At 59.5% G+C, this 16,161-nt stretch overlaps 1 protein-coding gene across 1 annotated transcript; it reads left to right on the top strand.

Moving 5' to 3' along the window:
• The first annotated feature begins 5,846 nt into the window (after positions 1 to 5,846).
• CD5 (CD5 molecule) lies at positions 5,847 to 14,292 on the top strand. The gene is made up of 9 exons (XM_004715039.1): positions 5,847 to 5,883; positions 6,807 to 7,118; positions 7,450 to 7,512; positions 8,073 to 8,393; positions 9,906 to 10,193; positions 11,354 to 11,479; positions 12,216 to 12,269; positions 13,396 to 13,512; positions 14,204 to 14,292. The coding sequence occupies exons 1-9, from the start codon at positions 5,847 to 5,849 to the stop codon at positions 14,290 to 14,292; spliced, it is 1,407 nt and encodes a 468-aa protein (XP_004715096.1).
• The last annotated feature ends 1,869 nt before the right edge of the window (positions 14,293 to 16,161 follow it).

Here is a 16,161-nt window from a genome sequence, read left to right as displayed (position 1 = left end):
CTGACTGGCCATGTGGGCTCAGGAAGGCTCCTCGACATCTCTCAGCCTCCCCATCTGTGCAACGGGGAAGAAGACAGTGCACCTCGACGGTGGGGGCCCGGGGAGAACTGAGAGAGCCCGCTGTGGTCTGAAACGCCGGAACGATACACCCTCGTCCGTCTGTCTGTCCGTCCATCCACTGAAAGAATCATTGAGTGGCTCCCAGGTATGGGCCCTCTTCTATGCTGGGGACACAGCAGTGAGCAGCACACCCAGGTGGAGGGGTGCCTTCGTCAGGGTGTGCCTGGGAGACAGACTAAGCAGAAGTGCAGATGGAGGGCGGCCGCTGCGCAGAGGGGACGGAGCAGCAGCAGGCACAGGGTCCTGGGGTGCGTGCTGTCCTGACTCAGCTAGCCGTGTGACCTTCAGCAACTCATTCAGCCTCTTTGAACCTCAGTCTCTTCATCTGAAGATGGAATTACAAGCAGTCCCTCTTCACAGGGCTGCTGGATACGAACGAACGAATCCCTGGGCATGAAAGGGCTTTGTGACATGTGAACCTCTACAGGAGGGGGAATGGCTTGTCACCCTGACAGTGGGGACAGAGGACATGGCAGGAATCTCATGGGAAGGACACCAGGGAGAGAGGAGTCAGTCAAGTCCCAGCGGCCATTCCGCCACATCGGCCTGGCCCAGGGTAGATGGAAATGAGGGCAGGGCCCACTGACCCTGGCGCGGCTGCCTCAAACCCAGCTTCATGCCTACAAAGCACAACGCAATGTTTCTCGTGTTCACCTGAAGAACCCTGGCCCCGCGTGACAGACCCTGCTGAGGACCTGAGGGGGCTCCCTGCCACACTCTCAGGGACCAGGGGACCTGGCCAGCAGAGTCAGCTGGCAGAGCAGCCAAGGAGGAAAGCCCAGAACCTTCCCCAAAGGCGGTCAGGCCTGCCGTGCTGGCCTGCAGAGAAGCTGAGGGTGGGGCGCGTGAGGGGCTGTCCCGTCCCCCGTCCACAAAAAAAACAAAGGAAAAGAAACCAAACCAGGACATTTCACGCCAGGCCGCCCGCCCGACACCGGGCCTGGGGCTTCCCTGGTCATCCATGAAAAGCTCTCCGCTGGGGTCGGGCTCCCGGTCCTGATGGTGACCATCGGAGGGGCCGAGCCTCTCCCTGGACCCCGGCACCCCCCGGGGTTCTGAGCAGGGGCTGTGCTTGCGCCCCTGTCCTGGTGGGTGCTATCGCCAACACTGCCGTTGTCTGCTGTGGGTTTTTATTCGTTGGTTTCGGAAGTTGATCTCCAGGCCTTTCCTCCGGGAAAACTCCACAGAAACCTGCTCGGCAGCATAGCAATCCGTTAGCCTCCACGACAGGCAGCAGGAGCTGCCCCCCCAAGGGCACGGGCTAGGAATCAAAACCCCGGGACCCTCCTGGAAGGGACGGCATTCTACCAGGGAACTTCTTCCCCTCTGTGTTAACCGCTTGCTGCCAAGTAGACCCCTAGCCTCCCTGCAGGGCACAGAAGCCACCTGCCACATGGCACTCCCACAGAGCACCTTCCAGTTAGGGATGCTTTCCCAGCTGTGGGTGGAGTCTGCCAATGCAAATGCTAAAGGTTCCCCGCCGGGGATCAAACTGGAACCGAGTCTGAGAAGGGTAGACGAGAGGGCAAACTTCAGCCCGTTGGACTGGACTAAGTTCTGGCTCTACCACGCACCAACCATGCATCCTCAGATAAACGGCTTAATCCCCCGGTGCCTCACCCTCCTCGCCTGTGGAACAGGCCCAGGGACACTGGTGGGGTCCTGGGTTATGGGTCACGCTGTTAGCCGCAAAGCCAGCCGTGCCAAGCTACCAGGCACTTCGTTGGAGGCTCTCTGCTCCTAGAAAGTTCCAGCCGCAGAAGCCCACTCGCTGGGGCAGTGCCACTCGGCCCCATGGGGTCTCTGTAGGGCAGCATGCGCTCGATGCCAGGGAGTTTGAGTTTTTTAGTTTCTTGGGGGTTTTGTTCGTTTTTCTGATTCAGGTTCACAAACTTTCATCTGCAATTTCAAATTTTAAAAAAAGCGTACATTGCTGGCAAGCTAAACTTGATACAAGCCTTGACTCGAGCTAGTGGGAGTTTTTCGTAGTCTTTCTGTGTATCACTTGGTGTGAAAATTATGTTAAAAGTAGCGATTCGCAGCGGAAGCCCGGGTGTGGCTGTAGCCAGGGCGCAGCAGGCCGGTGCCGGGGAGGAAAGGGCTGGCCAACCAGAAGGCCCAGCGGCCCGGGGTGCTGGGGTGCTTGCAACAAGCTTACAGCAATGTAGCCAGCCAGGTTGGAGCCTCCTTCTTCCCCAAAAAGAATCAGGATCTCTAGAACTTTCAAAGAGTAAAACAAACAATAATATTCTTTAAAAAAAAAAACTTGTCAATACCCCAGAGGAAATCAAACTCCTCTAGGGCTGGTGTAGCCCACAGGCTGCCCTGCCCAAAGCTGAACCAAACCTGCTGCCGCAGCGTGCCTTAGGAAGACTCCAGGGACCCCACGGGCTGCCTGCAGAACTGTCCCGCGGGGCTGTCTTGCTGTCACCTTTATGACGCATCACCAGGACTTTCTTCTGTGGCACCCCTGGGTGGGTTTGGACTCCCACCACCACCACCACCACTTGATTGGTAGCAAGCTGATTAGAGCAAAGTGTTTGCGCGCGAGCACACACCCACACCCAGGGTCCTGATGGGTTACTGACTCTGTCCACAGGGTAGTGAGAATCATCCTGGCTATTGGGAGGGGAGAGGGTGTAGATTGAGCTCTGAGGGGTCTCACCACGACCACTCCTCAGGGCAGGCAGAGTCAAATGTGAGGGCCACTGGTGGGGGTGAAGAGATGGGGGCTCGGTGGAGGTGATGATAGATAATCAGTGTTTAGACGGCCCTTCCAACCCAGAGCGATGGCTGGCTTCCCGGGTCCAGAACCTAGACCCCCGGGGCTCCAGGGGAACTGGCAGGGAAATGAAGGGACTTTAGGAAGCCTCGTTCCCAGGTGTGCCTGTGGATGTCGGAAGAGGGACACCACCGAGTGAGACCTCTGTCCCTCGTGTTGACCCCCCCACCCCCACCCGTCTCAGGCCTACGTGGCAGGGACTCTAGAAAGAACGGGGTGGGAGTCAGCGGGATTGGCGGGGAGGTCAGAGACCCCTGTGAGGTCCCAGGGAGGGCAAGGGCAGGGTGTGCCCAGTGAGCAAGGAGCTGCTTCAGGAAGCCAAGGTTATAGATTACACCTTTGAGCCAAAGTCGAAGAGGAGGGCTCGGGGAAAGTGGCAGCTTCACTTCACAGATGAGGAAACGGGGCCCAGAGAGGCTGCATGGGTGACTTATGAAGGTCACACAAGGAGTTTGTGGCTGGGTCTCCCCACGCCAAGTGCTTTCCCTCTGGTCAGGGTGGCTCCTAAGGAACCTGCGGGACTGAGTGAGGCCTGGGGCTGGCCATCACAGCCTTCCCGGGAGGCCCCGTTGGCAGAACGCAAGCTCTGGGGCTGGGCAGCCTGGACTAGAGTCCTGCCCGCCGCTGACTGGCCATGTGGGCTCAGGAAGGCTCCTCGACATCTCTCAGCCTCCCCATCTGTGCAACGGGGAAGAACACAGTGCACCTCGACGGTGGGGCCCCGGGGAGAACTGAGAGAGCCCGCTGTGGTCTGAAACGCCGGGGAAGGGTAACAAGGTGCTGTGGGGAGGTGGCGGGGGGCTGTCATGGTGACAGGCTGGGATGGACATGGTGGTGGTGGTCGTCGTGTTGTGGGGACGGTGTGTTGATGTAATGGTGATGATGACGTCGAGATGTGATCATGGAGGTGACAGGGATGGGGACGGACAAAGAGGGGGCAGGGTGTGTGTTCGAGGAGGCATGACAAACAGGTACCTGGAGGGAGGCAGAAGGCCTGGGGTGTGAAGGCCACCTTTCCTGTCATTGGTTGCCTTTTCCTGGCCACCCCAGGTCCAGCACTGTGAAATGCGGCCGTCTCCGTGGCGAGCAGAGTGGGAGGTGGGGGTGGACAGGCCGTTGCTCAGGCCGTGGGTGCTGGGAGCCAGGGAGAAGGCCCCACTTCCTGACCCTCCTCTCTCCCCTGTGCAGTCATTTCCTGCCTCGGTGATGTCGGGGATGTCGGCAGGACGGGCTCAGGTAAGGGGAGCTCGGGGGCACCTGAGAAGGGGAGACCTGGGGGAGAGGGGAGGGGAGTCCAAGTGGGTTCCAGCAGGCTGCAGGGGACCTGCGGGCTTGTCACACCCACTAAAGAGAACCCCCCACGCAGAGACAGACAGACAGACACACACGTCTAAAGCCCACCCCGTGGTCATTATCCCCATGACACACGCTGCCCCTCAAGGCCCCTGTTCATCGGCCCGAATCAAAGAAGTGTCCAGCCGAGGCTGCAGAGAGAAGCTGCAACTGACGGGAAAGTGCCAGACAGAGGGCCAGCCTCGGGGGGCTCGTGTTTCCCAAACCGGGCTCATTGGACGAAGGTCAGCCACACCACTGTTGGGATCAACACCGCAGAGAAAGCTCTGAGCTGCCCTGAAGGGAGAAACCCGCTAAGGCGTTGCTCACCCACTTGCGCCACTGGCCTCTTTTCGCCTGGCCTGTGGGGAAGGGTGGCTGCCCCGTCACGAGCCACCGTGTCATCAGAGTGGCCACAGGGGCCTGAGGCGGGGCCCTGGAGACCCACTGCCCTCCTAGCCTCCTGCACGGCCTCCTGACCCTGCGCTTGCTCATCTGGAAAGTGGGCATGAGTTCTCTTCCCTGGTGAGGTGTTCGATTTGGATCCGTCAGGCTGTCGTGGACGATTGTTGTAAGCAGATGGCCAGGCCTGTCTTGCTAGTCCCTTCTTCGTCCTAGAAAGACCCCTGAAGCCCATCCGACACGGGCATCACCGCTTCCAGCGTCACAGCAACCCTCCAGCCTCCACAGGACGACAGACTGGCAGGTGTCAGGAGCTGGGATCACTCACTTTGCCGCTGACTCGTCGAATGACCCCGGCAAGTCCCAGCCCTGCGCCCTGGCCCCAGAGTGTCCACGTCACGGGGAGAAGACCGCCACCGGACCACTGGCTCCCAGCGAGAGAACCGCCTCAGAGCCCCCTCAAAACACAAAACCAGCCCCGCTTAATTGCTTGAATCGGCCAAACCTCCCCTGGCTAAACTCTCTAAAGCTATTGCGAGATGTGCGTTCTCAGCCAATTCCAGCTTTGAACCCCATTTATCCAGTCGCCCCCGCCGCCGGCCGTCACCCAGTAAACAGCATCCACGGTCTCGCGATGTGAACACGAGCAAACGCGTATCTGCATGCTCTGCTCCACGGAGCCTGCTCAAATCACAGCCACTCAAGAGCTCACCATCCGCCATTGGGTTCCGAATCGCTGAGACCCTACAGGACAGGGTAGGCTGTCCCTATGGGATGCCGAAACGGTAACTCTTTACGGGAGTGGAAAGCCTCATCTTTCCTCTGAGAGCGACTGGTGGTTTTGAACTGCTGACCTTGAGGTCAGCAGCCCAATGTGTAACCACTAGGCCACCAGGGCTCCTTCACAAGCCACAGTCCCCCTCCCCCTAAGCCCCAATGTCAAGTTGATGTCGACTCTCGGCCACCCTAGGAGTAGAACTGCCGAACATCGTACCGGGAGCTGACGGCCTTGCCTTTCTCCCAAGGAGCGGCTGGTGAGTTTGAACCGCCAACTTGGTGGTTAGCAGGCTGACATCGACCGGACAGCACCAGCAACTTTAAAGTGAAAACGACCCCCCGGGTACCTGTGGTAGAGTCAGGCGATGGAATAGTATCCAGCGGTTAAGAAAGAAGGATTTGTTGGCAGGGTAGAAGCCTCAGGGCAGGCGACATGTTGGGCACTGCAGGACAAAGGAGAGATAAGCCAGGTACACGGCACGTGCATATATGCCTGGGACTGGGCAATAAGGAAGGCAGGCCGGGGGAGAAGGGCACCTCTGAGCGGCGGCGTTGACCACGAGGACTGCGAAGGCCAAGACAACTTCCAGGAGGACAAACAGATGTGTCTCGAGGGAAGTTGGGCCCGAATGCTCCTTAGAAACCAGGGCGGAGGCAGCGGCGGCGGGGACTGGAGGCATCATCGGGCAACACCTACCACTTGCAAAGCACATGGTGTTTGGGCACGGGGCCTGGAGAAAATGAGAGCGGCCCTCCACAGCGGCGGTCAGTCGTACATCGACCAGGAGCTGCCCCAACAGTGGCCCAGCCAGACGGAGACTGTGAGGCTGTCCCAGGACCGTCTGCTGGAGGGGAGGTTTCCAGGGGGTGACCTGAGGGCAAACACACACCAACAACACTCGCTGCGGTTCCGCTAGGTGGCGATCTACAACACTGACCTCTCCTGACAGACAGCAGAGTCGAGGTCACCTGGGGCGCTGGGGCGGCAGGGGACTTCCCGGGGGCCCAGCAGCGGTCTACGTCTAGATTGTGGCCATGGTGACTGCGTACATACGTGCACACATTTGTCCCAGTCGGTTCAACCGTAGCCTCCAGCTGACTGCACTTCATGGGAAGTCTATTGCACCTCTGTCACATTCATTCGAGATGTTAACAAGGGTTTTTAAAGGCCAGGCAGGAGGGAGAGCCCATCTTGGATTTACTAGAGCTGAATGGGCAGGGCCCAGGGCCCGGGGTGGTTCTGCTGGGCACTGGGTGCTAAGAATCTTTCTTGACCCTCTGCTCCGAGTCTCCCTCTGGCTCTGAAATCGGGTTGGGTACCTCTGAGCGGCGGCGTTGACCACCCACCCACCCCAGTCTGACTGCCCCTCACTCTGTCCCCCTTCCTCCCCAGAGATCCCGGTGAGGCTGAGCAATTATTACTCTCACTCGCGGTGCCAGGGCCAGCTGGAGGTCTACCCCTGGGACCGGTGGTCCTCCGTGTGTCACCTGAGCTGGGGCAACAGGTGGAGCTCCCAGGAGAACCCTCCCTGGCAGGCCGAGTTCTGCCGGAAACTGGGCTGCGGAAGGCCCTTGAAGCTCGCCATCTTGGATCCTTTCAGCAGCCCCTTGAACCAGATCATCTGCCACGGAGACCCAGGGTCCTTCGTCAACTGCAGTATCCACATGGCTGGCTCATGCCCCCCTCTGAACCTCTTCTGCGTAGGTGGGTACTAGCTAATCTCACCCAGGACCCTCGACCTGGGTGGCCAGTCAAGGTCCCCAGAGGGGAACATGGAGAGAGGTGGCTGATGGGGTGTGGGACAAAAAGACGGAACTGCTATCCTCTGCACCACTTTCTCGTCGGTGAATAGGGTGGGTCAGGCACTGCTGGGAGACATACACAGGTGACGTCGGGGCTGGTGGGCTCAATGTGGAACCTGCCCAGTGAGCACTGAGTCTCTGTGCCCCACCTGGAGTCACCCCCCACCCCAACCCAACCCCCGCCTCCCTCCCTGGGCCTCTTGACCCTCTCTCACCAGAGGGTCTCCTTTCAGAGCCCCGGAAGAGCACCGCTGCCCCCACCAGGCCACCACCCACCACCACTCCGAAGCCCACAGGTAAGAAAACCCGGAGACCCCACGGGACAGAGCTGTCAGATTTAGTGAGTCGTAACACTAGACACCAACCCATCCAACGTGAGTTTCGGATAAACAAGGGGCATCTTTTTGTATCAGATGGCCCCTGCAAGCTCCCTGGGCTGTCACACAATGGGCACTCTCAACTACTTACCTAAAGGTTGTCGGTTCGAGCCCAGCGGTGGCACGTTGGAGGAAAGGTCTGGCAGTCTGCTTCCATCAGGAAGGCAGCTCAGAAAGCCCCTGCAGCCCACTCTGTGGCGAATGGGGTCGCCAGGTGGGACCTGCAGCCCACTCTGTGGCGAATGGGGTCGCCAGGTGGGAGTCAGCATCCACCCGCAGCAGCGGTTCCCTTGTTTGGAAATGTATTTCCAGTGTGATGTTTGGCACCTCCCTGCGATGGGCAACTCCCTCCTTCCCTCCCAAGGTTCAGGGGCCCAGCAGCATGGGGTGTGGGTGGGGGGTGTTTAGGCAGGCAAGTATGTGCTGCGGTGCCCCACCACCCTGAGGCCCACCTGCCCCTCTCCCTCCCTCTCGGCCAGCGCCCCCCAGGCTACAGCTGAGTGCCAGGCGAGGAGGCCTACACTGTGCCGGGGAGGTGGAGTTCCACCAGGGCAGCCAGGGCGGCAAGGTCGAGGACCAGGACCTGACCCAGGAGCTGGGGGATCACATCTGCAGTGCCCTCCAGTGTGGCTCCTTCCTGAGGCGTCTGCAGGACAGGGCGCCGCACCCGGAGGAGCCCGGGCCCTCGCTGCCTCTGCGGTGGAAGCTACAGCACAACGTCAGCTGCGCGGACCTACAGCAGTGCTTCCAGACACGCCAGCCGGAGGCCGGGGGCCGGGCTCTCGCCGTCCTCTGCTCAGGTGAGTCCCCACATCCCCACCGGTGCCAGCCACTGCTAGCTTCCTGCCGGAGAGAGGGGAGACCATGGCCTGACCCCAGTGCACGCTGCACCTCAGAGACACCCCCACGCCCCCCACGGGCATCGACACTGAAGGAGCCCAGCAGGGCTGCGGGGAGGGGGCAAGGAGAAGAGCAAGCGGGGCTCGGGTCTGGGGGGGGCCGTGAGAAGCCGCTCTTGGATGCCAAGGGTCAGAGTGGGCTGGAGGATGGCAGGTGCATGGGGTAGGTGGCAGGGCGGGAGTCTCGTAGTTGTGCTGGTGCTCGGTGCCATCCTGCTGGTCGTCAGAGGAAGGCTCCGCTGGCACCACAGCGCTGGGTTTTCAGTGGCTGGTGTGTTTCAGGCGTTTGCCAGGACTTTCTTGCAAGGCATCTCTGGGTGGGTTCAAACTTCCAACCTTCGGGTTCATAGTCAGATTTGCGCCACCCAGGGAGGCCTGTCCAGATGGTCAGGAATGACAGTTACTGTAACCAATGATTCAACACTGTGTGTAAGGGCAGCAGAGATGGGGGTGAGGGGGAGCAGGCAGCATTTCCACGTGTTGCTTTTATTTCACTTCCACGGCATATCCTTATGAAGTCAGGTGACATTAGCGCTCCATCTCCCCGAGGAGGAAGCTGAGGCAGCGAAGGTCAATTCTCTGCACAGTGTCCCGGAGCACTGAGAGGGGTCTCTGCTGAAGCACGACGCGCCCACTGCCCAGGGCCACTGAGTCGGAATCAACTCTCGGGCAGCTCTGTCCGGGTCACTCGGCTGTCCTGTAGGCAGAGCTGCCTGCAGCCTGTGGGGTACCCTGTGTGAACTACTGAACAGCGCCCCCTCCCCCAGGTATCCAGGGGGTAGGGTAGGGGCAGTTTTCAGCCCTCCTCTCTCCTCAGCCGGGTCTGGCCTTTGGTTTCCTCTAAGCATAAACAGATCAGCTAGAGACGTTGCTATGGAAACTGGCCAGAACTGATGTGACCACACCCCTCTCAGCTGAGTGTGAGGGGAGAGGTGGCTTCAGCTAGGCTGGACGTCCTGGAAGAGATCCAGCCCTGAAGCAAAGGGGACAGTCCACCGACAGGCTGCTCCGGTGGTGAAGCCTGAGTAGCAGGGCTCAGAGCAGGCCATGCCTCCCCTGCCTGGCCTCTTGCCCTGCTTTGAAAGCCCCCCCCCTCTTCCCCCAAGCTCTTTCTAAGCAGAGGGAGACCAGGTAGAGCTCCTCTCTGGCTGACCCCTCCCCACACCTGATTGACACTGCACACAGGCACCAGCCCACTGCCAGCTTCCTCTGCCGGCTGCCCAGAGGGAACATGCCAGAAGGGTGCCAGGCAGGAGGCAGGGGCAAGAGGAAGGCAGACAGCCTAGTCCTATGTTCCCAAGTCCCCCGTGACATCTGCTCAAGGGGAACTGGCCCTGGCTCCCGCCTCACCAGCAAGCAGCGCAGGAGGCTCGGGCTCAGCCACCCACTCCTCTTGGTGCTTCTCCTCTCCAGACTTCCAGCCCAAGGTGCAGAGCCGCCTGGTGGAGGGCCACAGCCTGTGTGAAGGCGTGGTGGAGGTGCGCCAGGGAGGGCGGTGGGCAGCCCTGTGCCACAACAGCACGGCCACGGCGGCGAGGTGGAACGAGGTCTGCCAGGAGCAGCAGTGTGGCAGCGTCGTCACCTATGGGAAGCTGGAGGCTGGCAAGACAGCCTCCCCAGGGCTCTCGTGTCCCCAGGAGAAGCTGTCCCAGTGCCATCAGCTTCAGAAGAGCCCCCTCTGCAAAAGGGTGTTTGTCACATGTGAGTTGGGCCAGCATGGGGGTGGGGGTGGGGACAGAGCTGGCCTTTCCCTGGCTCTCAAACGCAGGTGCCAGGAGCTGGACTCAATGTTCCAGAGGCCCAGGAAAAGATGGGGGTGGCAGGGAGGGTGGGAGTGCCCAGACAACAGTGGACATGAGCAATGGAGACTGAACCAACCAGCCTAGAACCAACTAGGGATAGACAGGAGTTAAGTGGACAGATGGATGGATAGAGAATGGGCGCATGTATGGATATGTAAGTGGATGGTGGATGCTGGATAGATGGATGGATGGATGGATGGATGGATGGATGGATGGATGGATGGATGGATAGAGAATGGGTGGATAGATGGAAGATGGATCAATGGATAGAGAATGGGTAGATAGATGTATATGTAGGTGAATGGTGTATGATGGATAGCAAATGGGAGAATGAAGGATGGACAGATGGAGGATGAACAAATGAATGAGTGGCGAGTAGATGAAGGATGGATGGATGGAGGCTGAATAAATGAATGAATGAATAGAGATGATGAATGAATGAGTGGAGAGAGATGAAGGGTGGATGTACAATGGATGGATGGATGATTAATGAATGAATGGAGAATAGATGAAGGGTGGATGTACCATGGATGAATGGATGATGAATGAGTGAGTGGAGATATACAGATGGATGGATGGATGGATGGATGGATGGATGGATGGATGGATGGATGGATGATGGATGGATGGAAGGGTGGATATACAGATGGATGGATGGATGGATGGATGGATGATGAGTAAATGAATGAGTGGAGAGAGATGAAGGGTGGATGAATGGGTGGCTGACTAGATGGATGGAGAACAGTAGATGGAAGGACATGGAGGTGGATGTGATCCATCTACTGGAATATAATCATACTGGACATGACAACAAGGTATGAAGGTATAAGTAACTGGCAAACGGTATAAAAGTGCCCCAAGATTGACAAGTGATAGCTGGATGGCCAACCATCCAGTGACCACAGGAGAAAGGACACATAAGGAGGGACAGGCCCATCAGTGACTGCCTTCCACACATGCTGATGGAGGGAGGGAGGGAGGGAGGCATTCTGGGGGATACACTGAAGGGAGTATCCACGCCCTTGGGACAGGGGCTGACTGGACCCTTCTCCTCCCCAGGCCAGCACCATCACCCAGCGGGCCTGGGCGCCGGCACCGTGGCCAGCATCATCCTGGCCCTTATGCTCCTGGCTCTGCTCCTGATCATGTGCGGCCCTCTCGCCTACAAGAAGCTGGTGAAGAAATGTAGGTGTTGGTGCCCTGAACCACACCTCCGCCATGGCCCTGCCCTCTGTGGACAGACTTGAGGGGCTGCCTGTCAGCCCCATGGAGGAGAGTCCCTTCCCCCACCTCACCCCCGAGAACTCCACCACCTGACCTTTCTCGGACCAAAGGGAGGACAGGAAACAAGAGGGACCCTAGACTTTTATTGCTCACCGGATCTGGGGCCCAGCCGAGACCTGCTGGGGACCTGGGTGGCCCTGAGGGTCATTGTGCGGCCCCCAAAGTCAGGGGACACATGTCCAGCCTGGCTCGACCACTTACAGGATGCACAAGATGGTGGCTGACCCCTCCTCTCCCTGAGCCCCCATTTCCCCACCTGCCAAACAGCCGATGGCACACCTTGTAGAACGGGCAGGTGGTTTGCTATGCTTCCCTTGCAGGAGGCAGGGGACATGGTTCAGGGACAAGGCAGGGGGACTCGGAGCTGAAGAGCGAGGGCCCGGAGGTGGGCAGTGGGGTGGTGGTGGTCCCAGCGGCCTTTGCAGAGCTTCCTTCTAGACCCCTGCAACCCCACCTCCTCGGGGCCCCCACTAGTGTCCATACCTTGATGGCTGGGTAACTCTACTTGAACCTCCTGAGCAAGTTAGGAAACTGAGGCAGTCTGAGGCCACAAGGGGTGGATCCCAATCGCCACCCCCCTCCCCTAGAACCTAATACTTCCTTCCCCTAAGCTGCCTCTCCCGTCTGTCCCCCGCAGTCCGTCAGAAGCAGCAGCGGCAGTGGATTGGCCCAACAGGGGTGAACCAGAGCAGTAAGTGTCCCCTGGGGACGTCCCACCTGTGTCCACAGGGCCCGGAAGGAGGTGGCTGCCACAGACGGCACCACAGGCTGCTGGTGGCCTCAGACCTCCCCCACATTGTCCAAGGTGTGACTGTGGTCAATACAAGTCCCCACACCCGGGGGCCGGAGGCCTCTTGCGGAGAAGTGGTTTTTGGGGTTTCTGCCTCAGAGACCAAGTCTCCACTGCTTCGCACCTGGTCGCCGAGGCTGCCTTACCCAGAGGACCCTGCAGCCTCTGCCTCCTCAGGCCGCACCCCCTAAAAACAGCAGCAGACCAAACCCAGGAGACTCAATGAAAGAAAATCTCGTGAGCCAGGGTATGTGGGAAATAATGAGTTCACCCACGCTAAACAAGGTTCTTCGTGTCAGGACTTAGCGGGACTCCCCTATAAGGAGCGTTTTCACAGAAGCTGATCCATGTGAGGCTGCTAACCTCAAGTTCGGCGGTTCAAAATCACCAGCCAGCTCCTTGGGGAAGAGACAAGACTTTCTACTCCTGCAATGAGTGACAGTCTCAGAAAGCCCCGGGGGCAGTTCTACCCTGTCCTGTAGGGTGGCTGTGAGTGGGGTGGGTTCACAAGGGGTGGCGATGGGTTTTCTCGTAGACAGCTTCAAAAGGCCTGTCTCAGGACAGGTGGCACCAGCCCACCTGCCCTGCCCTGCCCCCTCTCGCCTCCCGGTCAGAGGCCCAGCCCCCTTCCAGCGTCCCAGGCCACCTTCACGCCCCCTGGAGGGTTCAGGACCAAATCCCTCTTCTGTAGAACAAAGGCTGTGAGTGTTGGGGGGCGGGGGGGGCACGCATCCTGCGCCTTGAGGTCCAGCTCCTGCTGACGTGTTTGTTTGGTGGCTGACTCCTTAACCATTGGAAGGCCCACCCTGTAAACCCGACGGCTGGCCAGCCCCCGTTTCTCCCCAGCCTGCTGCTGGCCCTGCTGGGTCCAGAGGAGAGGGGATGCGTGGAAGGAGGTGTGGAGGCCGCCTCCCTCCACCCCCTGCCAGGTGGCACAGTGGGAGCAGGAGACCGAAGGTCAGGGGCGTCTGCTGGGGAAGGAAGTGAGAGAAGTGAGTTTAATGGCACGACCCCTGTATTTGCCTAGTGTCTTTCCATCGCAACCACACGGCTACCGTCCGGTCTCGGGCTGAGAACCCCGCAGCCTCACACGTGGATAATGAATACAGCCAGCCCCCCAGGAGCTCCATCTCTGCTTACCCGGGTGAGCAGTAGCCGGGGGACCCCCAGAAGCAGGCAGCACTGCGGCCAGTGGGGAGAAGGGGGAGGGAGGATTGGAAGGTCCAGGGGAGGGGGATGAAGCTGCCCTTCTTGGCCACAGGTACTGGTGAGGGGGGAGCAAGGGCGAGGGATACAGCCTTCAGTGACCCACTCATCTGCAAAGGAGACCCGGCCCCAAAGCCATTAACATCTCCACCCCACCCCCACTCGCTCCCCACCCCCATGGCTGGACCCCTGGGGTTTCAAGGCGCCAAGAAGGGTTTTTTGGTAGCCCGTCCCTCACAGGCACCAACAGCCCAAGCCCAGGGAATCTGGAAATCAGCCTTTTTAGTGAGCCTTACAGGAGCCCAGGTGGGGTGGTGGTTACACCTTAGCCTGCTCATCACAAGGTCAGCAGCTCGAAACCAGGTACTCCTCGGGAAACAGGTGGGGCTTTCTACTCCCATAAAGAGCTGTGGCCTTGGAAACGTACAGGGCCAGTTCTACCCTTTCCGATAGGGTCGCTGTGAGTCGGCATCGACTCAGTGTCTGTTTTGAGTGAGCACTTAGCAAATTCCATCAAAACTGATAGAGACATCACCAGTCTGAAACCCCTAAGACTGTGTGATCTGCTGCGAGATCCTGGGACCCTGTGTGGCCCCAGGCTCTGAAGAGGACCCCCTTTCTCTCCCCAGCTCTGGAAGGGGCCCTGCACGCATCTTCTGCCCAGCCCGACAACTCCTCCGACAGTGACTATGACCTGCATGGGGCTCAGCGGCTGTGACAGATGGCAGGTGACAGGTGAGGGGTCCCCAGGCCCCAGCCCGGCCCTGTCTGGGGAGGAGACAGCACCAGCACGTGTCACTTAGGTGTGACTGTCACAGAACCCCCGGGGGACACCACTGATGGTTAGGTGCTGCGGTGCCAAGGGAAAGGTCGGTGGTTTGAACTGACCCAGGGGTGCTAAGGAAGAGTCCTGGTGCTCTGCCTCTGGAGATGTCTGCTCGGACACACCCACCAGGCTACATGAGCTCAGGGCTTGACGGAGGGCTGGGTGCCGGAGTGGCCAATTAAGCTAACTGTTGTCCACCAAGTCGATCCCAACCCCTGGTGGCCTGCATGTGTCAGAGAAGAACTGGGCCCTGGGGCTTCATTCCGGTCGGATTACCAAGTCTTTCCTTCCAGGAACCTGTAGGAGGATTCGAACCTCCAACTTTTCAGCTAGCAGCTGGGCATGTCCATCTTTGCCCCTACCCCCACCCCACGGTCTCCAGCAATTGGAGGCGACTGGAGAGGTCGCTTGCTTTCAGAACCACCTCTTACTAAGCTCTATCTCGTAGTGCGCCCTCCCCACCCGATCCCTTACCCCCAGCACCCCGTGATGGGAGAAAGCCCTTCAGGAGCTGCCCACCTCCCAAGAGGGAAGACAACCCCCTCCGACTGTCCCTGAGGCCTAGTCGAAGGTCTGCACCTGTCCCCACCTCTCTGGGTCTTCCCCCGACCCCAAGGGGGTCTCTCTTGACGCCTGTCTCCTCTCACCCCCGCAGAACGGGAACCAGAAGACACCCCGGAGCCAAGCCCACTTGTCCTCCTCCTTCTCCCAGGAAATGACGGCTGGTTCCCAGCTCAGCCAGAACACAGAACAGGGGAGTCCCACCCTGGCATGGCCAGCCTGACGGTGGGCGCTGTGCAAAGGTGGAGCCCAGAAACAAGCAGCCTCTCAAATGGAGACACAAGGGTGCCCAGAGGGCCGAGCGGACCAGCAGCGTCACCTGTGCCCTCCCCAACCCACCTCCGCCAAGTGGGCTCTGGCTCTCAGACTCAGGGGGAAGCTCGGGCTGGGGGCGCAGGGAGCCGAGGCTGCTCTAATGTGTTTTTATTATGTCCTTGTAAATAATGCGTTTTCCACTCTCTGAGAGCTGCTGCGCCCCGCCCCTTCAGTCCCTGTGGGAGGGGTGCCCTGGGGCAACTCTGGGCCCCTTGGGGTTGGAGGGCTGCAGACATGAGCACAGCCAGGTCGGCGCCTGCAGAGCAGCCGCGGAGGGTGAGGGGTGCCCACAGCACCCCGCCCCATCCTGTGCAGGGTAGAACTGCCCCTTGTGGGCTTCCCTTGACTGTCCACCTTCATGGGAGGGAGTAGAAAGCCTCACCTTACCCCCGCAGAGCAGCTGGTGGATTCCAACCGCTGGCCTGGGGATTGGGGGCCCAACGTGTGACCCGAGACACCACCAGGGCTCCTAAGTTCTGTTAAGTTTACTGCAAACGTGGCCTCTTCTAAGCAGAGCTGGCCTTCTAACCTGACCATCACGGATGGGTTGGCTGGCTGTGTCCCTTGAGTGTGATCGCCTCCGCTGTGTCGTCTACTGCTTGGAGGTGCCAGAAAACCAAATGGTAGGGACCCTGGGAGTCCGTCTCGGTGGGGAGAACTGCTCCCCAGGGCTTGCTCGGCGGCGGTCATCATGGTAACAGACTGCCAGGCCTTTCTTCTGCGGTGCTGTCAGCCTCTCTCTAGGGCAGTCATGGTAACAGACTGCCAGGCCTTTCTTCTGCGGTGCTGTCAGCCTCTCTCTGGGGCACACCAGTTGGCAGGTAGTTCCAGCATGAGAGGAGGCTGGCTAACTAGGCCCTCGTGGGGGGTGGGGGTTGGGGGGTC

The sequence above is a fragment of the Echinops telfairi genome, unplaced genomic scaffold (assembly GCF_000313985.2).
Source record: "Echinops telfairi isolate 266 unplaced genomic scaffold, ASM31398v2 ScPeMD7_7416;HRSCAF=8454, whole genome shotgun sequence".
Taxonomy (NCBI): Eukaryota; Metazoa; Chordata; class Mammalia; order Afrosoricida; family Tenrecidae; genus Echinops; species Echinops telfairi.
Note: the sequence above shows the minus strand (reverse complement) of the source record. Positions and strands in the feature narration are given on the sequence as shown.